Raw genomic sequence first — 25975 nt, 5'->3', positions numbered from 1 at the left:
TATTTTTCTCACACTATACCTTCACTGCAACACCAAGACAGCCAATGGTCACTAGTCAGAACAGAACCAAGCAAATCTTTATCGCCTTTCACTCATTAAAGGGGAAGTATTTTAAATGGTATATATAAAATATAACTTTTTAGAAAGGTATATGTCAACATATCTAACCCAAGGGATGAGTGACTGGAGTTTCTCATTAGATACAAACTCTTACCTTTTCACAAGATGACAGAATCATGGTTTGGGTTGGAACAGACCTTAAAGCTCATCCAGTTCCAACCCTCTGCCACGGGCAGGGGCACCTCCTACCAGACCAGGTTGCTAAAAGCCCCGTCCAACCTGGCCTTGAACGCTTCCAGTCACCTAGTCGGGCCTGCCCCGGGCCTGAGCCTCCAGGGGTTGCTGCTCATATTTCCCTCCCATCCCGGAAGACTCACGGCTGGGGCAGGCCTAGGCGTGGGGCACCTCCAAGACAACATCCACGAGTGCCGAGGTAAGCCCGGGGTCGCGCTCACAGTCGCACTCTCCCCCAGCTCCAGCAGGGCCCATTCACTGACACGCGTCGGGAAATGGGTTAGCCACTGAGGGGGCACCGTCCACCGTGTTCTCCGGTCCCCCCACCCCGTTCCCGAAGCAGACTCACCGCCGGGCAGCAGGAACCATACACAGGGCTCCTAGCTCGCAGCCCGGCCTGCACACACCAGCACTTCCGAACTCGAACGCTTCACCCACCTCGGCCCCTCTGCCTCGCGGAAGTGGGCGGGCTCAACCGCGGTGACAAGCATGCGCAGTAGAAGCGCGGAGCCAAGTGGTGCCCACCCAGGGCTGATTGGCTGAGGCTCCGACGGGGAAAGGAAGGGAACTAGCGGAGCGCAGCCTCTCCACCAATTACGTGGTGAAGGAGGGGGCGCTCGGCCCATTCCCCGCTCCTTTGGGCGTGCGGGGTGCGGGGATTCTAGGTTCGAGACCCGCGCCCGCCACTCTCGGTGGCCGCCGTCGGGCAGCCAGTTCCCGAGAGGCTTCCCGCTCGAGGAAAGGGGCATCCTACATCCTCCCATCGCCACTCGTTTATTTTTCACGTCTCTTAACCAGGGGAGGTGGGAATGAATGAGGAGCTGGATGTAATGGGGAGGTCATGATCAGTGCCCAGTGTGGGGCTCTCAGGGGACATCTGTTCAAGCAGCTGATCCAGAGGATGCATAGGAAAGGCTGGGACAGGGCGCTGTGCCTTTTGCTTAGTCTCCTCCACTGTGGAGGGGCAGCAGCTGCCCTGTGGTGGCTTTATACCTGTCCAGCACACTAAGGACAGGACCATGGCAGTGCCACCAGTCAGCGCTTCACTTTGTGCAGGAGGTCAAAGACAGGCTTGTCCTCAGGTGCCACATATATGACTTCCAATCATGACAGGTCCTTGCTGCAGGGCATTGCTGGTGCTTCCTTGCTGGTAAACTTGACGGCTCATGTATGGGCTGATCCCCTCCTGCTGCTTGTGTTGGCAGATGTCAAATGCACACCGTGTAATGCAAAGCATACGCAATAGTGGGAGCAGCTTGTGGCTCTGCAGATCTCCACACACCACTGGGAGATTTCCTCTTCCTGCTTCTCACAGGTGCAATGATTCTGCAAGCTCTCTGAACATCAGTGGCTTCAGGCAAAATCAGAACCACGGTATGTCAAACAGGGCCACGGGAGAGGAGAACTGAGGTTTCATTGCAAACAGAATGGTTTACAGGTCTGTGTCTCTGAGAAGGCTGTGTGGAGACCTCATAGCAGCCTTCCGGTATCTGAAGGGGGCCTATAAGGATGCTAGGGAGGAGCTCTTCATTAGGGACTGCAGTGATAGGACAAGGGGTAACGGGTTAAAACTCAAACAGGGGAAGTTTAGATTGAATATAAGGAGGAAGTTCTTTACTGTAAGGGTGGTGAAGCACTGGTATGGGTTCCTGGTGGACCAGTTTCCCTGGTCTTGCAGCCAGCTCTTCAACTGCAGTAGTCCTTGGGAAAACAGGCAGCGATTCCTCATATCAATCTTCTTGGTAATGTACAGAAGAGTCTTAGCACTTTCCCACTTTTTCCTCAGGCAATGGATGGTGGAGTCCCAGTTCATCTCCTCACACCCTTCTCCCAGGCAATGAATATTGGAGTCTTACCTCAGTTCCTCCCACCCATCTCTGAGACAAAAGATAGGTGGAATTCCATCTCAGCTTCTCATACCAATCTTTGAGACAATGGACAGTGGAATCTGATTTCAGATAGTCTCCACACATCCCTCTCTGTGTTTATGACACAAAGAGAAGTCCTTGAGAAATCCAGTGTGCCTCATTTCAGTGTCATGTGCAGTCTGGGACAGAAATCCTTGCATTGTGGTATGAGAGAGAAACAAGCTACGTAAGGTAACACTGAGTGCAGATGTAGGAGGTGGCTCTGAAGTGGAGCAACAGATGGGTGTGTAAATGTGTGTTTGATCCTCGTGCAAAGAAGGTAATGTTGCAGACTGCTTGAAGAACCAGCACTGAAGATGTCAGCAAAAGTGGTTTAATTGAAGTAAGCTGTTGTGAAAGTGAGATAAGACAAAGTTTGATAGCAAGGTTCACTCTGTTTCTGCAGAGAGAGGATATAATAATGATTCAAAGTTACCAACACAAAAAACAGTGCAGTATAATACAAGGTTGTGTGTGATACTGGTCATGTACCAAAGATCTGCAGTTGGTAAGGGGTCTCTCAGCCTCGAGGAGTAACCTTGAGAGGTGCTCCAGCTCAAGCATGCAGTCCGCAGTTTAGCAGAGAGAGCTCAAAAGAAGGCTCACTTCAGGCTGTTGTGTTCATGGAATAAAGTGGTTGTCTTGCAGCCAAATTACACGTTATAGAAAAGGTAAGCTTGAGACTCCTTGTACCCACAACATTCTTTGTTCCTTGATAAATGAGTCTTGGAAGAACCACCTGCTATTCATGTGTTAATTGCACAACTGGTGTTTGGTTTCCAAGCCCATATGCATCAGTGCTCACTGTGACACCCTGTTCCTGTGTGGGTTTTCAGAGAACAGGCTGGAACTTGAGAAGTTTTTGGCTTGGCTATAGCTGAAGCCTTTGCTTCCTTTGGACACTGAACCAGAAGACCTCAACTTTGGTCAAGAGGTGGATTAAAAGCTGACCCTGAAGTTCACCTTACCTTCACTTCCTGAATTTGTGGGAGGTTGTGCGCTGCAGATCATGCAGAACTGCGTGCTGGAATTTGCTCAGCCATTAGCAGGTTTTGTCATTGGATTTCCTGTTTTACAGAGCTGAAAGAAGTGCCGCTTGCAAGAGTTAGTGGTGATTCAGGTAATTGTATATGGGAGAGAAAAGTGCCTGTGAGAGACTGACATAGAATCATAAAATAGTTAGTATTGGAAAGGACCTTAAGATCATCTAGTTCCAAAGCCCTGCCATGGGCAGGGACACCTCACACTAAACCATGCTGCCCAACGCTCTGTCCAACCTGGCCTTGAACACAGCTTGCCACAACTTCCCTGGGCAACCCATTCCAGTGCCTCACCACCCTTACAGTAAAGAACTTCTTCCTTATATCCAATCTAAACTTCCCCTGTTTAAGTTTTAACCCATTACCCCTTGTCCTATCACTACAGTGCCTAATGAAGAGCCCCTCACTAGTATCCTTATAGGCCCCCTTCAGATACTGGAAGGCTGCTATGAGGTCTCCACACAGCCTTCTCTTCTCCAGCCTGAACAGCCCCAACTTTCTCAGCCTGTCTTCATACAGGAGGTGCTCCAGTCCCCTGATCATCCTCGTGGCCCTCCTCTGGACTTGTTCCAACAGTTCTATGTCCTTTTTCTGTTGAGGACACCAGAACTGCACACAATACTCCAAGTGAGGTCTCATGAGAGCAGAGTAGAGGGGCAGGATCACCTCCTTCGACATGCTGGTCACGCTCCTTTTGATCCAGCCCAGGATACGGTTGGCTTTCTGGGCTACGAGCGGCCACTGCCGGCTCATGTTCAGTTTCTCATCTACCAATACCTCCAAGTCCTTCTCTTCATGGCTGCTCTGAATCTCTTCTTTGCTCAACAGACAAAGATGTTGTTGAACAAGACTGGTCCCAACATCGATCCCTGAAGGACACCACTCGTTAGAGGTCTCCAGCCAGGCACTGAGCCATTGACCACAACTCTTTGCATGCAGCCATCCAGCCAGTTCTTTATCCACCAAGTGGTCCACCTATCAAATTGATGTCTCCCCAATTTAGAGACAAGGATGCCGTGTGGGACAGTGTCAAATGCTTTGCACAAGTCCCAGGTAGATGACATCAACTGCTCTACCCTGTCCATCAGTTCCGTAGACACAAATTGGTCATGCAGGATTTCCCCTTAGTGAAGCCATGCTGGCTGTCACCAAGCACCTTGGTGTTTTTCATGTGCCTTAGCATGCTTTCCCAGAGAATCTGCTCCAAGATTTGCCCAGGCACAGAGGTGAGACTGACTGGTCTGTAATTCCCCGGGTCATCCATTTTCCCCTTCTTGAAAATGGGGGTTATATTTCCCTTTTTCCAGTCATCAGGAAATTCACCTGACTGCCATGATTTTTCAAATATGATGGCCAGCGGCTTAGCAACTTCATTTGCCAGCTCCTTCAGGACCCGTGGATGGATTTCATCAGGACCCATGGACTTGTGCACGTTTAGGTTTTAAGATGGTCTCGAACCAGATCCTCTCCTACAGTGGGCCCAAGTTCTTCATTCTCACAGTCCCTGCGTCTGCCTTCCATGACTTGGGTGGTGCAGTCAGAGCCTTTGCCAGTGAAGACCGAGACAAAGAAGTCATTCAGAACCTCAGCCTTCTCCAAATCCAGGATAGCCAGTTGTCCTGACAGCTTCCAGCGAGGGCCTACATTATCCCTAGTCTGTCTTTTTTATTTGCAATGTAACTATAGAATCCCTTCCTGTTATCTTTCACATCCTTAGCCAAGTTTAATTCTAAGTGGGCCTTAGCTTTCCTAACCTGGTCCCTAGCTTCCCAGACAGCATCCCTATATTCTTCCCAGGCCACCTGTCCTTGCTTCCACCATTTATAAGCCTCTTTTTTCCTTTGAAGTTTCCTCAGCAGCTCCTTATCCATCCAAGGAGGTCTCCTGGCCCTCCTGATGCACTTCCAGTTTGGATGCAACACTCCTGTGCTTGTAGCAGGTGATCCTTGAATATCAACCAACAGTCTTGGGCTCCCCTGCCCTCTAGGGCTATATCCCATGGAACCTTACTAAGCAGGTTCCTGAAGAGGCCAAAGTCTGCTCTCTTGAAGTCCAGGGCAGTGAGCTTGCTGCACGCTCTTCTCACTGTCCTGAGGATCTCGAATTCAACCATCTCATGATCACTGCATCCAAGGCTGTCCTGGAGCGCCACATTTCCATCCAGCCCTTCCCTATTGGTGAGCATGAGGTCAAGCATGGCACCTCTCCTTGTTGGCTCCTCTATTACTTGCAGAAGGAAGTTGTCTTCCACACAATCAAGGAACCTTCTGGATTGCTTGTGCCGGGCCGTACTGTTGCTCCAACAGATACCAGGGTGGTTGAAGTCCCCCATAAGGACAAGGGCCTGCGGCCTTGAGGCTGGTTCCTATCTATCTATAAAACATGGCCTTGGAGTAGAGATTTCAAGCCTCTAGCTATACGACAAACTGAAAGAAAAACAAGAACAAGTGCTTGGCCCTGAGGCCAAGAGGCAACTGATGACTTATTTCTGTGTGGCTTAGGGTTACTCCTCTTTTAATTGGGCTGCATCTTTGCTGTGTAACTGTGGAAAAATGTGGTACCTGTGGCCCTAAGCTGTTTTTTTCATGTTTTGGATGCTTCAAGTTTAAAAAACATGGAGTTGTGCTGCAACATACAATGCTCTTGAATTTCTCAACAGCCTCGCCATGCATGAGGATAGTTTAAGCTTATTAAAAGTGGACTTTCAACAGAGACAACAGACCTGTAAACCATTCTGTTTACAATGAAACCTCAGTTCTCCTCTCCCGTGGCCCTGTTTGACATACTGTGGTTCTGATTTTGCCTGAAGCCACTGATGTTCAAAGAGCTTGCAGAATCATTGCACCTGTGAGAAGCAGGAAGAGGAAATCTCCCAGTGCTGTGTGTGTTGTCCTGTCGCTACAGTTCCTAATGAAGAGTCCCTCCCCAGCATCCTTATAGACTGCCTTCAGATACTGGAAGGCTGCTGTGAGTTCTCCATGCAGCCTTCTCTTCTCCAGTCTTAAAATGTGTAATATATGACATAAAGAACAGAGATACTCCCACCAACTCTTTAGAAAAGGGGAAAAGGTAATCACAAAAGGGAGCCATTGCCATGAGAATGACTCCAGAGGGACACCTCTGTAAGGACACTCTGCACTGACGACTACTGCCGATTCTGAGTGACACCCTCCATAAGACACTGCCATGAGGGCAATTCCACCAGGACACCTCCAAGGTTACCTTCAAGGGGATGACTCCACGAGGACCCCCACCCTCCAACAACTACTACTGGCTCTTGGGGGACACTCTGTTCCAATAACGACTATAAACACTGAAGGACTCCCACCAGCAATGCTGACAGATCCTTGGGACACCACTGGATCCATGGTGGTGACTCTGTCTCCCTCTGCAACCCGAATCCTTGCTTCATCTCCATCCTTTCTTCGATCTTTCCTGTTGCTATCCTCTTTATTACAATAATTTCCCTTTTTTTTATAATAATTGCCTTTTTGTAGTAAACCAACTGATCAATTACAGTACTTGACCTCGTTTGTGTCTTAATTTCACTCGTGGGATCATGAACAAAACAGGGTCTGACACTGGGGTTTTCTCCAATTGGACTCTGACAGTATGCAGCCCCCAAAACCACAGTTGTTTCCCTCCTGCAGCAGCAGGACTTGCCCAGCTCACTATGTAGCACAAAGCTCTAAAAAACCATTCTGATTAATCTCATCCCTGTACAAGACTACCTGTCCCGCTGCATCCATCAGGTTTAGGTATATTGTAATAATTCTTGGCCCCCAAACAGGCAGACTTCCATTCATAATGAGTGTCAGAAACCTGAGCTTTGCTGACTCACCCTTGTGGAAGGGCACAGAAAACATCAACCAACCGTTGCTCTACATCAGGCATGTCTTTGATTTTGGTGACAGCATGGCACAGCAGCCTGAGTTCCTGGACTGTGCTGAGAACTCTATTTGTGAATTAAAAGGGGGTGTGGGGGGGGGATGACAAGACTAGGAGCATTGGAAAATTTTGATGCCTGTTGTTACGACAAACAGTTCAAATTCTGTAAACTAGAAAAGTGGCATTCAAATATAAATTTTAAAAAATGATCAGGTGAAAGGCATTTTAATTGAATGTAATTAGCTCCACAGACTGAAGTGTACTGCTCACTGTGCAGTAGTCCTTCCAGCATATTGATCTTCAGGTACATGTGTTGGTAGTAACAAAGCTTTGCCTATAAGGTTTTTTTCCTGCACTTCTGAACTCCACACTCACAGGAAATTTCTATCTCTGGCATGCTTCCAGCTTCATAACCATAATCCCACGTGAGTTCTGTTCCAGCTTTCACATGCCTAAGAAATAAAACAGTCAATTTGTTTGAACCAAGTGAAACAATGCTGTTCTTGCAATTTGTCACCAGCCCCTCACATGCAACCCCTAAAATCATAGGGGCAGGAGCTTGTTGGGAGAGAGCCAAGAGATAAAAAGAATCTCTGGGACATGCATGCTGCTTTGCCTACCAGAGCTATGCAGTGTGCAAATAGCCACACCTAGGAGAAAACAATTTATCAAGCAGTGCAGTAAGGTCAAAGCCTAAACAGCCTGGTTTAGCCTGCTCTAGCTTAGAGGCAAATTCTGGGAAACAAAAAATTAACAAAAACAAAACAACAAAAAAACCCAAAAAAAAAAAAAAAAAGGAAAAAATAGAATTGAATAAATCTAAATAAGAACACAGATAGTTTTGTTAATTTTTACTATGTACAGTGCATCACTAAGATTCAAACAAATCTCTAGATACACTGGTAAGGAAGACTATCACCTCTGGTCTGACAAGCCAGGTTTTAATGCAATTGCACTATCTATATGCAGAAAGCCTAAGACTCGGAATTAAGCACATGCTACTCATGAACCAGCCACTCTGACACAGTACATGAAAGAAAAGAAATTTCTCAGGTAGGCAGTTCACTGCCCCAAATGAATGCCAAATTAAATACCTCAGTCTAAGATGCTGAGTGACAAGTGAGGAAAACAACAATTAAATAGGAATATTACGAAGAGAGTAATTCTCCAATATAAGGAACATTCAGTGAATTACAGGCAGCAGGCTGAGAACAAAGAACGAGGACTTTTCAAATATCACATAATTGCAACCTGGAACCATAGAATCATAGAGTAGTCAGGGTTGGAAAGGACCTTAAGATCATCGAGTTCCAACCCCCCTGCCATGGGCAGGGACACCTCGTTCTAAACCGTATTACCCAAGGCCTTGTCCAACCTGGCCTGAACACTGCCAGGGATGGAGCATTCACAGATCCCTGGACAACCCAGAAACTTCAAACAAATGAAAAGGTGACTGAACAAGTTCACAGTTAAGCTAAATGACCCAGATTCAATCCTTAATGTAGAAAAGCTGCAAAAGGGTGATTGCCAGAAAGCAGGAGGTCCAGCCAGGAGGACTTCCCTTCAACAATCTTCCCTAAGTGTCTTCTGCTGACCACTGTTACCTCTCTCCACTGGCTTCAGTCCCCATTAATTTTTTACCAAGTACCTGAGCAAGAAAGACTCTCGCTAAACAAAAGCTTTTTCTGGTATATCTCAAAACATTGTCTTCACAGTTCTTGGAAGTCCTCCTCACAGCGCAGTCCACAGCATCTGTGCTGATATGGACCAGGGCTGCAAGGCTCCACAAAGGATCAGTGCTCCCTGGGGTTTGTTTGGAATGAATTCTCTATTGTAAGTTTTCACCTAGCACACTTGCTGTCACATGCATCAGCTAGCTTAATTCACACAATTGATCTTTCTCCTCCTGGGTTTAGCTGCTGCCTTCTCATGTCCCAATGGTACCAGCTCTCTGTACCTCACTTCCTGTCATCCACTAAGGGAAGACGAACACCTTCTGCTTTCAGAGGAAGTTTTCACCATCATAACACACCATCACCATCATCACAGCCATGTCCCCAGGACACATGTGGCTACACAAAGTCCTGCTACTTTTGGCAGCTGCAAGGAGAAGAGCTGGAACCACCTTGTTTGGCCCACAAAATGTCTCAGCCTTAAGACCCTGTAGGATCTAATCCTGCCTTACAGGACACAGATCTGCTGACCATTCCTTGAGACACAACATTGGAATCAGTGAATCCTGGCTTTCGTATGACCATGCTGAATTAAACCTATTTTACCACTGAAAATTATCACTGAAAGGGACCCATCAAAATCAAGCTTTCCTCTTTTTCAGTGCAAAACTGAATAATAACTCATTATGATAAACAGCTGTATTTTTTCAATGTTTAGTGCTCAGTAATAAGTCACCACTAAGAAGGTTCCAAACATCTATCTGTTGTTATTATTTCCGAGGACCTAAGCACTGCTTATTTCCTAGTGCCTTGAATGGACAGCATTCAACTTCCAAAAGCTCACCTGTTTGTGAAGAACGCCACCCATGGGAAACTTCTGTTGTGAGTCTCTACAAAAATGCACTGTGCAAAGAGATTTGGGGAGCAGCTGTGCTGTAAAACAGAATATTTGAATTAGAAACAGTACACCTCATAATTGGCCAAAGAACCTATTCTGTATCAGATACCTGTCACTAGTAAAGGTAGTTTCTTCCTTCCCTTCTCCAGCCCACACAGAATCTTGATTACTCAGTGCCATTGCCACTAATGTTTGCAGAAACTATGCCTCTTTCAACTACTATTTCCATCATATTATGAAAGTATTTTTGCCTAGGAAAACCAAGTTATTTTATCAAGCTGTCCTCCAGAAATTTATGGATAGAATTCATCTTAGATTCAGAATGCACCACAAATACTCAATACATGAAAGATGCTCTTGCTGGCAGCCAGGGGGCAGTACTACTACCAGGAAGCAAGGAACAAATGAAATGATTGTGTACATTGGCAAAGAAATACCAGATGTGAAAGGTCATTCAGGTGCCTATAGAAACACGTGTATATTCCTGGATGCAGACGAAAGGTTTCAGCAAGATGTGCTACTAATCTTAGAATCATAGAATAGTTAGGGTTGGAAAGGACCTTGAGATCATCAATTTCCAACCCCCCTGCCATGGGCAGGGACACTTTGCTCTAAACCATATCACCCAAGGCCTCGTCCAACCTGGCCTTGAACACCGCCAGGGATGGAGCATTCACAACCTCCCTGGGCAACCTATTCCAGTGCCTCACCACCGTAACAGGAAAGAATTTCTTCCTTATATCCAATCTAAACTTCCCCTGTTTAAGTTTTAACCCATTACCCCTTGTCCTATCACTACAGTGCCTAATGAAGAGTCCTTCCCCAGCATCCCTATAGGCTCCCTTCAGATACCGGAAGGCTGCTATGAGGTCTCCACGCAGCCTTCTCTTCTCCAGGCTGAACAGCCCCAACTTTCTCAGCCTATCTTCATATGGGAGGTGCTCCAGTCCTCTGATCATCCTCGTGGCCCTCCTCTGGACTTGTTCCAACAGTTCCATGTCCTTTTTATGTTGAGGACACCAGAACTGCACACAACACTCCAAGTGAGGTCTCACGAGAGTAGAGTAAAGGGGCAGGATCACCTCCTTTGACCTGCTGGTCACGCTCCTTTTGATGCAGCCCAGGATACGGTTGGCTTTCTGGGCTGGAAGCGCACACTGCTGGCTCATGTTCATTTTCTCATTGACCAGCACCCCCAAGTCCTTCTCTGCAGGGCTGCTCTGAATCTCTTCTCTGCCCAGCCTGTAGCTGTGCCTGGGATTGCTCCAACCCAGGTGCAGGACCTTGCACTTGTCATGGTTAAATCTTAATCTTAACACCATATTATCTCTGCAAGGTGGAACACCTTAAATATATGCAAAGATTTTGCTGTAACACACATAATCATGCCAATGAAGAGAAACAAGTTAATTGCAGAGTACATGCAAATGTGTCTATGAACTATTTGTCTTAGTTGCAGTACTTGGTAATTCATTACTTTTTCTTGGCAAGTCAAAATTGAGAGTTATTTACCAGATATGTACGCAATATGACAGACTACTTTCTGAACATATGATGGAACAGTAGGGAAATTTCCTACAATATCACAACACTTACCCTAAATCAGCACAAGCTAGAATTTACAATGGTTGGGAACAAAAACCAACAAGGCTGGGAGGCGGCTTGTGGTTCAACAAAATGTGCCATTTGATCCCTGGACCTCCCAAAAAGGCTGTTCAAAAATTTGGGAGAAAGATGTCGTTCACTATTGGGGAATATTTTACTCAGGTAACTAGTGGTGCTAAGAATGACAGCTAGTATGTAGTATGCATCATCTTAGGGAGGCACTAACAGCCAGTGTGACCCAGCCTGCTGTTCTGTCAGTTCAGAATGCAAGGACCACCACACACTGCCTTTTCATGCACCTACAAACAGATATGTTTGCATTTATGTGCAAAAGCTTTCCTGTTTATGCAGGTGCATGATTTATTTATTTAAGCTAAGACAACCACGAAAGCACACGCAACTTTTTACTTACGTTAAGAAAACGACCCACATTTCCTTCTTTTGTGGCATCCAGTATATAAGTATTTCCTTCACTAGCATTTTTCAGAAGCATCCTGCCACCATCAGCCTCCTCACAAAATGAGTCTTTCGATTGCCTGTGATTTTCCTTTTTGCAGTCAGCCTTTAGTGGTGAGTTTTTGAATGGACTCACAACACACAAGTCATTCAGCACACCTGACTTGCCACAATCAGCACCCTGCAGAGACACATTCTTTCTTTTGCATTCTGCACTGTCCACATCAGCAGACTCAGTCTGTCCAATTTCCATTGGATGTGCTTCCTTTTGCTGTTGAGTGGATTCTGTCAATGGACACGCAAGTTATTTTTCAGTGACAGCCTAAACCTTTGCCTGGTTTATCACAGAACTATTACCCACCCAACCTTTGTTCTCCAAAATGTACGCAGCTTCCTTTCTATTTACAAGTCTGTAACACAACTACCCTTTTCCATGCCCCTCATCAATCCTCCCACAAATAACTGATTCCTGCTGTGGTGCCTAAAGCACTTGCTCACATGAGTAAGCTAGTCTCTCGTTCTTAAATCCCACTCCAGACTGACTTCTTCCACATAGCACTTTATCTTCATTTTATCTTCACTGTAATTTCTGAGAGAATCACAAACTGTTACTAAGACAGAGACAAGATGCAAGTAGTTTCAAACTGTCTTCCCAGCTTGAGGTCCCCTGCATTATATCCTCTTTTTTTTTTTTTTGTGTACAGAAAGATTCACAAGACTGACTCTCCCACAATTGCACTGGATTTGAAAAGTTGCTGTCAGGACTGTTTGACATGACCCAAGATCAATTTTGCAGGCAAAAGACTGCCCTTACCAGTTAATGCAATGTATCATGCAAAGCAGCAATACCTCCTGTACCACTGAGCTCTCTTAAGATAGCCTAAGCACTATGCAGACAACATCATTCTAGTCTGAGAACAGGCCTGCCCACATCCAAAAATCACTTTCTACATTTCTACATCGATCACCTGATAGGGCACAAATGTACTAAGACTGCAGTATTTATAGCTCTGCAAACCTACTTTTTTTTCCTGTCTTTGATCCACTGGTTAGTTTTGTTTTGCTTGACTGACGAATCTCAGAACTATTATCTTCATCTGAGGTGGCACTGTACACCATTGTATCAATTTCCTTTAAACAGAATAAAAGATAATGAATAGGTTGTGATGTATTGTTGCTGTATGCAATTCTGGGTTAACACAGGATAGCAAGTGGCTTTTAGGACTCTAGGGCTGAAGTTTCAAACCTACTATAATGGCTATGGCTATGTTTCGAAAGTTATTGCAATGCAACATTTATCTTCATTTCAAATTATCATTCAGAATAACCTGGAAAGTGCTTGCTGCTCAATAAAATATTCAAGTAAGTGCTTAGGTCCCACAGTCTCACCAGAATTTAAATACATTTGAGTAAGTTGCTGAGCCAAAGCCCAAACACACTTTTTACACCATTTCAATAAAATGAACAGATGTGGCAGCATTTCTCCTCTCCCACCACAAAAAGGCAGTTAGTTACATGAGCTTAAGAATGGACAGTGCTGCCAAATGTTAGCGTGAAAATCCCACGTGCATTTCTTAAGTGCAATGAAACCAACGGCACTTACAGAGTAAGTTTCCCTAGATTCCTTCCTTTGCAAGTATTTGCAGGCAACACTTCATGCCCATCAAACTCTCCCAGCTGCTGCACTGCATCACAAAACTGTGTCCAGCTCCTGAGATTTTCCTTCTCTCCCTGCTGTGTCATTTGTTGGGGAGACATCGCAAGAATATTATAACTCTGCAGTTAACTACAAGAGGCAGTGGAGGGGGAGTGTTTTAACCCCAGCCAGCAACCAAATAGCACACAGCCACTCATTCACTGCCAACCCCTGGTGGGACGGGGAGGAGAACTGGAAAACTGTAAAACCCATGGGTTGATAATAACTGAAATAAAGTTAAAATTATTATTAACAATAATAATAGCAATAGTAATGAAAAGGGAGATGACAGAGAGAGGAATAAAACCCAAGTCAGACAAGTGATGCACAATACAATCACTCACCACCTGCTGACCAATGCCCAGCCTGTCCCTGAGCAGTCCCTCTGAGCTAATTCCCCCAGTTCATATACTGAGCATGATGTTCTGTGGCAAGGGGGTTGGAACAAGATGATATTTAAGGTCCCTTCCAACCCAAACCATTCTATGATTCTATGAATATCCCTTTGGCTAGTTCAGGTGTCCTGCCTCTGCTTCTTCCCAGCTTCTTGTGCCCCTCCTCACTGGCAGAGCATGAGACTGAAAAGTCCTTGATCAGGGTAACTGCTACTTAAAACTAAAACATTGGTCTGTTACCAGCACTGTTCTCAGACTAAGGCCAAAATACAGCACTGCACCTGCACAGGAAGAAAATTAACTCTAACCCAGATGAAACAGGACAGGGAGAATGATTTAAGACTCTCAAGGCTGGAGTGTAAGTGAAGGGTGGGGAAGGGAAGGCTGTGAGTAGTTAATGCTGGTCTCAGGGAACATATTGAAAGATTGGTAATGGAGAAGGGATGGGTTATAGCTTTCAGCACACCAGCTTAACTCAGTGTGATACAGTTCCACAAAGAAAGACCATGGGAACTATTTAAATGTGTAAAGTGAAAAGGTCAAAATTAACATACATATTCAGCACAGTGAAAAATTAATCTATTAAAGCCACTTAACTACCTTTTTTTGCTGGTGATTATGAAAAATAACTGTTCTAGTTCCAGGCCTTCTTGCAGTGTCAATGCTTAAATTCCTTGGATGAACCCTGTACAGAAAGGTCAAAATGAAATTATAAAGACAAAAAGAGCCATAAGTATCTTTTACACATACATTTCTCTAACAATCTCTAGTTCATAAAGAACAGACTACAGCAGAGCCTGCTGTCTAGCCTTGGCCCAAGTTCTGTGATTATTTTGCCTTTAAGAATTGAGGACACAGATTAGATTCTCAATAGCATTTGCAAAAAATCCCCAGTTTTTCATACTTTTTTGAGAGATGAGCGACTGCTTTTACATCTTTTCCCAGTTCTCTTGCTGAGAACCAAGTTCTCTGTTTTTTTACTACTGTAATATCAGATAATCTCAAAATAGAGCACCTACAGACAAGAGCATTGCCTTTTTTCTGCTACCACTTGCAATAGTTTTGACAATGGAGCTTTCAAACAAGAAAGCGAAGATGTTGTGGGAACAAAGATAGAGAGGAAGACAGATGTAGAAAATACTATCCCACAGAAGAACCTCACTCCTTCACATCAGGAGAAGGTTGAGGAAGGATGGGAAGCAGTGTTTGGCATATACATTTAAAACATCTAAAATCATATTAATTTGGATTACATTCAGAGTGCAGCAGAAAACACCACTTTCAAAACTAATCTTAGTAACTGTGCAATGTCTAGCAAAAAGTAACAGCTCTTATTCAAGAAAAGTTTCAATGTAAAACATTTAGATGTGTTTTCTCGCCACAAAAAACCAACATGGTACTTCTTTGGGCTACTGATAATGGCAACAAATGCTACTCTCTGAGGCTTTCTTAAGATTTAAACTCCTTTATAAATTCAAAAGTTGCAGTAGCCGCAAGAAGTCATGACAATATTACATAACATTGTTTGTCCTTTTAAAGGCAATCTGAGTGAACGATATGTCAAGCTTAGCACACTGTCCTGAGTTCTACAATATTATCTACAATAATCATCTACTGTGAAATGAGCAAGAATCTGCAGTCATTTATGAGCAGTACAGTTTTTACAAAGCAGTGTGGCAGAGCAAGGAATAAAGTCTAACAAAACAAGCTCCTGACTTCCCTCTGAAAAGGCTATTCACAAAGGCACGTGGTTATTTTGCAGTAATTCAATTTTAAGAATCCTGATAGTCTATGAAATCCTGACTGTAAAATGAACACAGGAGCAGAACTTTTGCATAAATCACTGCAAAAGTGAGGTGGTGTCATACACCTTAAAGGAAAGGTGAACGCTCCCAACAGGAAAGGTTATGTTACAAAGAACAAGAGGTTTAGAGACTGGGAGCTAAGGACAGGATGATTGGTGGCTCATTTGTTATTAAATTCTTCAGTGACATCAAGTATCTTTAAATCATTTATCTCAAGTCTTTTTTATTAATTCTGTCAAATTAGCACAATTATGAATGCCCTGAACAGACCAAGAACACCCAGGAAAGAAACTGGAATTCTAAAAATGCCAAGTAGTGCACACAGTAAGGGAAATTAATATAGAGGAAAAACTGTCCCATTAAAAGAAATAATCAGGAATTAACAAAAAAGTTGAGAAAAAAATTCCAACAAACCACCCTCAGGTGAGGACATTCAGCTGTACTTTAAGTTTTACAAAGGACTTTCTATAACAGCAGAGTATTAGTCTTGCTGTGCTTAAGTTTGCTTTGGTAAACTTACACTGTTGATTTATTTTCATTATCCACAATCTGAGACAAAGATCCTTGCTTCTCAGGAATGTCATTTTTGCCAGTCTGCACTAGTTCAATCACAGAGTCTGAACTATCAGTGTCAAGTTTTCTTTTTTTGGAAAAAAAGCCATGGCCTCCGTTATTCACAGCATTCTTTTCTTTCAGCTCTTGACCAGCATCTCCCAGTACTTGAACTTCAGCTCTGCTCATTAATCTGCCTGGGGAGAAAGGAGAGGGGGGAAGATAAATACATTTTAAATTGCTTGCTTGCTAGGATGGCTCACACTTGCTATTGCAGCTCAGACTTACATAAGAACAACCAGCAACCATGAACATTATCTGGGAAAGCAAAATATGAACGAACCTACACTGAAGAAAAACTAGCTCTGGCACACAATATGCACAGAACTGTGAGGCAAAAATCAACAGTCTGAGATAGGCTTTACTCCGGAATGTTTTTGATTGCCTTGCATCATCACACTGCAGAGTTCTTCAAGGTTCTTCAATCATCTAACCATCTTGCAAGTTAAGACTGTTGACTCACTTCTCTTCCAACCCCGTACTTCCCTGTTCTCAAAAAAACTCCAGGGCACAGGCCACAGGATAGGGAGTATTACTCTACATATTCTATGGGCCACCTTCTGTTACCTGAGTAAGTACAGACAAAAGTCCCCTTGTCGATATCATCTAGGCAGCGGACGCCCCAGCCTTTCTTCTCCGTGTTGAACACTTGCAACCTGACTTGAATGCCATGCTGTACAACTCTGTTCTGACACATCATCTTGTCACACCTGCACAACACACTACACTCATAAATTCTGTCAAGAGGAAGCAAAACAGAACTGTGTCAAAGAATGCATTACCAAAGCAAAGTCATTACTATTAATTTCCCTCTTAAGCATTAATAAAGCAGTTGACTAAAACTGATTGTGGAGCAGTGCTCTAAAGCCCATAACTTTCTTGATGGCTGATTCGTCAATTTTAATACTCTGTCAGCCAGATTTTGGTATAAGTAGACAAAAAGTAAATGACACCTTTTTATTTTATAGGATTTAATCACACAGAAGCAGAAAACCCTGTGAAGCACCTTTTTTCTATGGTGGAACAGATTATAGCAGAGCCAACCTGTCACCTGTCTGGTGACTCTACCTGTCATGGGTTTTAGAATTTAATGAAACATTTCTAAAACAATTCAAAATTGTGTTTTTTTTTTTTTTTTGTTTCTAGGCTTACTGGCAGCTTTAATTCTGCACACCAACCATAAACTAACATCACACAGCAACAAAGGACTGAAAGAGGTCCTTAAGCTTACGGGTTCAGCCCTTAGCTATTGCAGCAAGCTACTTTGCACAATTCCTCTCCTAAACATCTGAGTTCCTGGCACCTTCCCTATATATTAATAATCCATGGGACCTGAATAAGAGAAAGGGCAAATACCTGCAGCACTGGGATGGCTTTAGAGATTCTTGGAAGAGTCACATATAACCAAGCCTGGCAACAGCAGCCGGCTCATATTTCTTTAGGACTCTGGTCCCACTGAGCAAATGGGTATAAAAGACAGAGGGCAAAACCCAAGGGTGGCTACTGCTTCCTACTTCTTTGGCTGACACATGTTGCAATACTCGTGACAGACCTCCTTCCCTTGTGGAAAGTTTCTTTCCTGTCTCCCTTCTCCCCTTGGCATGCCTGAATGAACCAGCATATGTGCCAGATATGGCCTGAGCTCCTGGACCAGCTAATACTTAATACTCTTCTTGCACCTTGAGCTAAGCTGTGAAAATCGTAGTTCCTGCAGTATAAAATAGTTTTATTGCTTCCATTACTCAAGTCACATTAATTGTTTTTCTGTCATCCTGATCGGTCAGTAAATTGTGACAAAAATTGAAGGTTTCAGTAATCTAGACACTGCAGATATTTTAGTACTGTAACACACTACAGGAGTACAGTAAGAGCAAATGAAATAACAGTTAATAGTTGGTCTTTCTTACCCACTAGGAACAGGTCGCTCTAGTCTTTTGTAGCTGTATCCATATGATGTTTTACCACTTGGAGATAAAGAAGTTTTACTACAGCCTCTTGCAGTTAGCTGTAGGCATGCACATTTTGACCTAAAAAAAAAAAATCAGTAAAACATCCCAGAATGTATCTGGGGCAGTGTAAATTAAACATACATCTAGATAATTTAAAAGTACTTGACTGTACACACCCCTTTATATATACCTGTTTTCCCTCTCACCCCTGCCCCCAGGAAGTGAAGAATTTCACACTGTGGATTGGAGAACACAGGCAACAATGCTGGTCTTCATCACCACGTCAGGACAACTTCAAAGACTCAATGGATCAAATCCTGGACCCCAAAACTGCATATCAAAAGCATCTCAGCTCTTGGGAAAATTAAGCGCAAAGAAGCAGCATGCTATGTGTTTGCTTTTCCTCACTGCTCAGCTGAAATGAAGTAATTTTAATTACTGAATCTTCACTACACTAGACTGTGATTTCAAGCTTTATTTGGCTTATGGGCAATTATACTGCACACCAGCACATGCAACTGCCCTAGCTATCAATAATACAAAATGGATTCCACACCAAATAACACCTACAGGCATAGATCACACAAACACCCTTCAAGAAAGTGGACAAAATTATCAACAAACTCACATTTGCTAACTGTGGGAAGTTCCTACTGAGTATTATATAGCCTAGAGTTACTGAGCTTTAGAAAAAGACAGCAATGAGCAACAGAACATTAATGTGTTCTGTGACCCCTAGTTTCTGTTTAGACAAGGGGAAGGATTAGATGCAGAGGTTGTGAATGGGGATGTTTCCTCCTCTGTCCTCAGTAACCTCCTAAGTTCCAAATGATCTGGTCTCTCCAGCTGTCCCATTCATCTATAGGATAATATCCCACAGCAGGAGTTGCAGCAGAAGTTGTCACACAGAATCCTTCCCTGCCTGCCAGGAAAATGAGCTTTCCTCTGCTGGCACAGGACTCTCCCTCTCCCACTCCTTTCCCAAAGCTGAGAAATCTGCCTCCCAGCTCCACCAGAAGCAACAGCACTGTTAATTTAGGAAGAAAGGGAAAAGAACACAGTAATCCACCCGCTGATCACCTCCTCCCCTACAACAGAGGCTGCATGGGTAGGAGCACCCAAGTTCTACGAAGACAAAGACACACTAGTGTCAGTCAACACAGAACATGGCACAAGAAAACTACCAGATACTCCAGCAGTGTTGATCCTATGTTATTCAGCACTGCTTGGTACTGTGTGCCTCCACACTTACACCACTACCCTAACATTGAGGCATCACGCGCCACTTGACTGGAATTTTTCTACCTACCTATCAATGCAGCCATCTGTGCAGCCACATGAATCAACAAACATGCTGGATAAGTTGTTGAGGTAATATCCACGTGGCCACGATGCCCTCCGATATTTGAAATAAGGTAATCTTGCATGGTCAATATCGTTGCAGAAGGAAACAGGCACAGACTCAGCTCCATGGCTAATATCAGAATCAAACACAAGGGGTTCTGGATTTACAGTGTTCCTGCCCAACAGTACATATGTGTTAAAGGAGAAATAATCAACAAATAAGAAATTGCACTGAGTTTCAAACAAATAATTTTGTACATCTTGAAAGCTTCTCAGACTCCGACCGCATGGAGCTTTGTAATTCACATCCAGTGATTTGGAAAGGCAGTCTGCTTTTGCATGGCGTCTTTGGAAGCGAAACAGGATCGGTATCTTAAGAGGATTTTCACCCTTGTAGAAGCCTGCTGCTCTGTTGGCAAGACATGCACTAGAGCACTTGTGGTTCTGATACTGCAGGTCTGAAGGTAAATCTTGAATTTTACTAGATGCTTCTTTACTCCCTGAACCTGTTTTCTCCATCTCCTTCTTTCTGCTATTTGGAATAAAAAAGAAAGAAAGAAAGAAAAAAAAAAAGCAGCAGCTTAGAAAACAAAACTACTTAAAACCTCAGGTTTTTCATGTAGGCCAAATTAAAAACACTTTCACTTTGAAAACTGGCAGCATTCAAAACTGAGTTGAAAATGATGAATTTAGAAATAAAGAGATTAAAATCTCTCAAATGCACTAAAGAATATGGTAAATAAGGAACTGGAATAAATGTATAAATACACTGACCTTTGAGAACCTTCTACAGACTTTGCAGTGTTGTCATCTGTAAGAAGAGGCTGCAATTTGGGTTTGGTTTCCTGTATGCCATCTTTGTCAAACACATCACTTACTGCAAAAATTTGAATGCAAGCAAAACCTTCATCAATCCACATTTCTAGTTATAATAAAACTTACTTTAGACACTGAAGAGATAGTTGCCAAAATACATTAAAACCAATACACCGCTATGAACTACAGCTAACAAAGAGCATGCTAGCAAGTACCTTACTAAAAAGCCCTACTGCTTTTTATAATTTATACAAAAGTAATGTGTTTGCATACAGATTTGCAAGTGAGTGACTAGCTGACACAAGACATACTATTATACCTTCTGTCCTGCTCCTCCTCTCCCTCTCTTTCTCTTTTCTTTTCCCCCAAAGGGTAAAACTTAGGTGTGCACTGATAAACCCGAGGCAGAAATGTATCATGAAAATGTACCCCCTTTCACAGATGACCATGTCATTTGCTCATTTTGCTTTCGAAGTTCATGGAGACAACATGCATATGAAACACATATACATGTATTTCTTTTCATGATTGGAGGTGAAAGGCTGCCAGGGTATTACACCTAGTGGAGCCATGCACAAGATGAACCCCAGCTATCTACAAGCAGAGTTATCAGGCTTACTAACTCAAATTCTCTTCACTTGGTACAAGCCACACGCATATACACACAAACCACAAAAGTACAAACCCAGGTGACAGTTCAAGGTCCAGTACCTGAGGAAACTAATAATTACATTTTTTTCCCTTGTAATGTTAGCAGGCTTCTCAGAATTATTTTACTGATTTCAACAAAGGGAAATAAGCGCCTGGTGAGTAAAACAAGACAAATTAAATCCACACATCAAATAAATGTAATCGAGATGCACATACCATTTGTCAAGGTTAAGAGATCACCTACATCAGCTTCATTCACCAGTGCCCAAGCTTGCCAGCATTCTGTGCAACCCCCAAAACAAAACAGATATTAAGTGTAATTTATGTAATGATAATAGGGAAAACAAGGTGCAAGTCCTTTAGAGGCACTTGTGTCCTCACAATAATAAAATAGAGCATTGTAAGACTGATACTATTAGAGACCTTTTGCACCACAGTCTTTAATTACTACAAAATTACAGCTCATATTAGTAGTTGTGAATCAGCACTAAGTATCTTCGGGCTTTTGGAAAGCTGATGGAAAGTTTCCAAGCACACACAAAACAGTAGCAGTAATGCCTATAAGCACGATTTAGTGAAAGTTTTTCTATTTACTTCGTCATCAGGCTAGTCATCTTCTGGATAAGAAGAGCTAGATCTTGGCAGACTTACTCCTAAACTGATGGAAATGGCCTTCAGATAGTAAGAACACAAAGAGACCGGCTCTGTCTCAACCTCTTACCCCATGCAATAAGTATTACAAGGTAGCAGACAAATGGCAGCACAATCCATGTTAATATTTTAGTTTGAAATTTTTACAGAACAAAGCCTAGAAAAAATGAGATTTCACTATGTTAGAAATTCATTGTGTCATCTGGGGATTTCAGTTCAAGTTTTATCTATGCACTGCTGTAATATTTTGTCATAAAAATCACAATGCGGCAGCTCAAATACACAAAAAATGCGCTCCCAATTTAAAGCAAGCACTACAATGCAGAGTGCGTGGTTATACCTGTTTAAAAGCCTATTACACTATTGCATGTTTTCTTGAACAAAAAAAGGTGTAATAGGATCCATATAATACATGTACATGGGCAACTTTATTAAAAAAAAAAAAAAAGTGTTGTTTTTTTTTTTCACTTAAATAAGCCAGTAAAAAGAAACTTGTGTACTGCTCAAAGCTTATCAGACTTCTGATTTTGATATAGATAAAGGAAATTTATTTCCCTGGAAATCACAAACAATCTTTAATGCATCACTCACATTTTTCTACTAATGTTTCAAGTTACAATGGTGTCTCTGACATGAAATAACACATGACCATAATCCCACCCCAAACCCATTCCATTCACCAAGATCAACTTGAATGTCTAAACCTTCTGATGACAGACAAAAGGCAGTGCAGATACTTCATTATTTCTCAAGAATTAATCTTCACTTGGTACAAGCCATACCAATAATAAACATTATCATAAGTGTTTCTCAATAATAAACATTTCAGTTTTAGATGCTTAAGAGCCACATGTTGTTTGAAAAAGTATACAGGCAAAAATGAGAAAATCGCAAAATGCACCTGAAATTATTAATATTTTTTCCAAAGAAAGAAGGTATATTTTTTAAAGTTCTTAAAAATGCCATCTACCAAGTAATTTAAATTCAGATATATCTGAATTCTGACAGATAACACACAGGCCTAGACAGAGCAGGCCACAGCTCCCCAGCAGTCCAGCTTAACCGTCACAAAGATTTCAAACCTTGGTTTGTGGCAGTTCCATTCTTGATCTTTTCCTTTAGCAAAAGCAGTACATTTTGCACCTGCTCAAATATGGCATCCACTCTTCTACCTCCCAACTGTGTCCAAAAGGTCTTCAAATCACCTGAAATGCAAATTCCCATTTACAAGTCTGTACACCTCCTGAGAAGCCTAAAACCATCAGTAGCTCCTAGTGGACATCTGAAAGGCTCCCGCTCATTTCATTGGGAGGCACTTCTGAAAAACCAGTCAGGACACCTATCTTCTTCCGTAGGCTTAAACTTTCAGAAGTCTATTCCTAAACCTAGTAATGAAAGTGAAACAGAAGCCAAGTGACAAACTAGAATGACTTCCAATGGCCCATGATGATTTTTCAAGTCATTTTCAAGGACATCTACAAAAGGTGCTCTGGAAGCCTTTCTCCAAACACCAGCAAATTAGTCCCACTATAAATTAATCACCACTGAAACTCATAGAAGTAACACATGAACTGAACATATTATTAAATAAAAGACATCTGGATTTTGTTAACAGCTGTAACTCTCTTAGCTACACATGCTACCCTGCCCCATCGATATTTTTGTTATGGTTTCTAGAGAAAAAAGGTTCAAAATGTTTTCATATTAAAGCAATTTGATAAATTTTGTTGACCAAGTGATATCAGTTGCAGTAATTCATGCAACCCTAATATCATGCCTCCTTCCTCCACTAGAAATATTTATAAAGAATATTTCATTTAAAGAAGTGTTTTTTAAGCTACTAGTTCAGAAGCTCTTCTTTTCCAAGTGTCTGTACCTTTGAAGGCAGGGCAAGGAAGGCTGGGCCATGGCAAGGCAAGGCAAAGCACAGCAAAGCAAGGCAAAGCACAGCAAAACAAGGCAAGGAAAGGCAAGTTAAAGTGGGGTGGGGTGGGGCAAGGCAAGGCCTTCAGTTCTGGGCCCCTCACTACAAGAGAGATATTGAGGTGCTAGAACCAGTCGAGAGAAGGGCAGTGGAGCTTGTGAAGGGCCTGGAGCACAGGTGTGATAAGGAACAGCTGAGGAAACGGGGGCCGTGTTACTCTAGAGAAGACTCAGTGGGGACCTTATCGCTCTCTACAACTACATGAAAGGAGGATGGAATAAGAAAATGGCTGTAAGAAGTGATAGGACAAGAGGTAATGGCCTCAAGCTGTACCAGGGTAGGTTTAGACTGGAGATTAGGAACAATTTCTTCACAGGGAGGGTGATCAGGCATTGGAACAGGCTGTTCAGGTCGGTGGTGGAGTCATTATGGAAGTGTTCACAAACCATGTAGACAAGGCCTTTAGTGACAGACACAGTTTAGTGGTGGCCTTGGCAGTGCTGGGGTAAAGGTTGGACTTGATGATTTTTAAAGTCTTTTCCAATCTAGTTGATTCTATGATTTCATAAAACATATACTACACTATGTGTAGTGCTCAAACCACTCACCTTAGCAATTCTTCCCCAGTTCTCATGTTGGAGTGCCCCAAAACTTTAGCAGCAAAATCTTGGTTTTGCATGGAGAAGCAAAGATCGCATATGAAGCTCACAATATAACTGTCATTTCAAAAAAGATAGATGTCCACACCACTGATCTCTCCAGTGTTAATGTTGCTGTTGTCAACCCCAGCTAGGAAGAAAGGGAACGAACAGCTACAGGATGTATCTACGTTGTCAGCTTTCAAAACGATCTCACCAGCTGATGACTCCGGGCATGGACTGGCATCTGATGGCAACAGTCCTAAACCTGGCTGAGGCCATTACCTCTGAAGGGATATTCTTTCCCCCCTACAGAATCCTTGTTGCCATATATCTCTCTTTTTCAGCACTGTGCAGGGGAATAATGCTAGAGCAAGAAAAAAAAAACAAACAGCCAAGGGCATGGCTACTCATGCCAGCTACTGGAAAAAATACTTGGGTGTGTGTTTCATACATAAGACCTGTAGTGCTGCTGACATCTTATACACTATAGAAGACAAAACTATTGTTTTCTGGTTATCATTTTCACACCAGAAGTGGTGCCAAATATATACTACTTTCCCCTTACCCTCCACAAATTCAAATTATCCTACCTTCAAATTTCTCCTCCCCAGAACCGGTAAGGTTCTCCACTTCAGAGAAGTCACCCAGTGCTGCAAGAGGTGCAGAATGAACAAGTAAGAGATCAGGTGAGAAATTAAAATGGTTGTAGCTACTTAGTTTTCCAAAATTTGTACCAGTAAATACTACAGCAGGCATCAGTGGGAGGACTGTGTGGTGAAATAACCATTCCACTTTCAAATAGCTATCCCACATCTTGTCAGGACTTAGCTAACAAATACTCAGATGAAACAAGCTCTGGGAGGAAATTCTTTTTTACTTGGGTAACTTCTTACCCCTCCAGCATGAAGCTGTCACAGGATAACCCATACTTTCCAGCACACTCAGCTAAGCCTATGTAAACCCCACTGCCTCTTAGCTCACATTTATCTCTTTTTTTAATTAATGCTGCCAGAACAGCAGTATTGCAACTATATTGATTTATTTAGGAAAAAAATAAGGTAAAAAAAACCCCAACCGAATCCACTTCTCAACTGGTAAAGTGAGGTATCTGCAGTGTAATACCACTAGGGAGAAGTAAAGCAGCATTCTGCAACCAAACTGAAGACACCAAATTTCTGACTTATCACCTTTAACAACATCGAGAACATAAAATGCACCTTACTTATAAGTTAGCTACTTAATCTCTTCTATAACTGAAAAAAAAAAAAACCCAAAAAAAAAACCCCAAAACATATCCATTCATTCTGGCACAGAAATTTCATTTGGTTGACAGGGAAAAGACTGCCCATTCCTAGACAGGTTTCTCACATGATCTGCCCATTGACTTTTCGAAACATATCTGTTTTAAGGCTTACTTTTGTTTTCCATCTTCTGGGCGGGCTGTACGGAGGGCTGTTACACTCGTTGTGGTATCACCAGCACTGAGCCCAGCTCAGGTAGGAGAGCCCTGTGTTGATCTCGCTGTCCTCCAACACCGCTGCAGGGGCCTGCGGACAGGAGCTGGTCTGCCAGTCAGGCTGGAAAAGCTGGGCCAGCACTTGTCCTGGGCTGACATGAGGTGAGCCTGTGGTAGGGCCAGCCCCCGGCCAAGGCCCAAGCTGGGTCGGTCCTGGGATACTCGTGCACCACTCGGGGCCTTGCTCCAGCACCTCCTCTGGCCAACGCCTCTC

The 25975-nt window shown here is 43.1% G+C and overlaps 1 protein-coding gene and 1 long non-coding RNA gene across 5 annotated transcripts; one reads left to right on the top strand and one right to left on the bottom strand.

The window, feature by feature from the left end:
* The first annotated feature begins 1608 nt into the window (after positions 1 to 1608).
* LOC133212094 (uncharacterized) lies at positions 1609 to 9778 on the top strand. The gene is made up of 2 exons (XR_009725392.1): positions 1609 to 1732; positions 9609 to 9778. It is a non-coding gene; the product is annotated as an uncharacterized LOC133212094 (long non-coding RNA).
* SETDB2 (SET domain bifurcated histone lysine methyltransferase 2) lies at positions 7251 to 25975 on the bottom strand. 4 transcript variants are annotated; one of them, XM_061353112.1, is made up of 14 exons: positions 25661 to 25975; positions 24836 to 24895; positions 22763 to 22885; positions 21246 to 21311; positions 20337 to 20439; positions 19528 to 20094; positions 18177 to 18296; positions 16837 to 17006; positions 16178 to 16406; positions 14450 to 14537; positions 12784 to 12892; positions 11718 to 12046; positions 9647 to 9735; positions 7251 to 7581 (listed from the first exon to the last, which is right to left on the bottom strand). In XM_061353112.1, the coding sequence occupies exons 1-14, from the start codon at positions 25671 to 25673 to the stop codon at positions 7464 to 7466; spliced, it is 2184 nt and encodes a 727-aa protein (XP_061209096.1). In that variant the 5' UTR covers positions 25674 to 25975; the 3' UTR covers positions 7251 to 7463. The 4 variants fall into 4 exon arrangements, with proteins under 4 accessions (XP_061209096.1, XP_061209097.1, XP_061209099.1 ...); XM_061353113.1 differs by having other exon boundaries at positions 14453 to 14537; XM_061353115.1 differs by having other exon boundaries at positions 16837 to 16979.

Source organism: Neopsephotus bourkii, unplaced genomic scaffold, assembly GCF_033783945.1.
Source record: "Neopsephotus bourkii isolate Nb327-2 ecotype Australia unplaced genomic scaffold, CSIRO-AGI_Nbou_v1 NB_663, whole genome shotgun sequence".
Lineage (NCBI taxonomy): Eukaryota > Metazoa > Chordata > Aves > Psittaciformes > Psittacidae > Neopsephotus > Neopsephotus bourkii.
The sequence above is the reverse complement of the archived record's forward strand: the minus strand, read 5'-3'. Positions and strand labels throughout refer to the sequence as shown.

Excerpts from the sequence above, each read along its gene's own strand:
- SETDB2 (XM_061353112.1), bottom strand. Across the intron at positions 21,312-22,762 it reads TGGAACTGCCACAAACCAAG|AATGCTGGCAAGCTTGGGCA; the intron begins GTTTGAAATCTT and ends GGGGTTGCACAG. Across the intron at positions 12,047-12,783 it reads ATCAAAGACAGGAAAAAAAA|AATCCACTCAACAGCAAAAG; the intron begins GTAGGTTTGCAG and ends GTCCATTGACAG.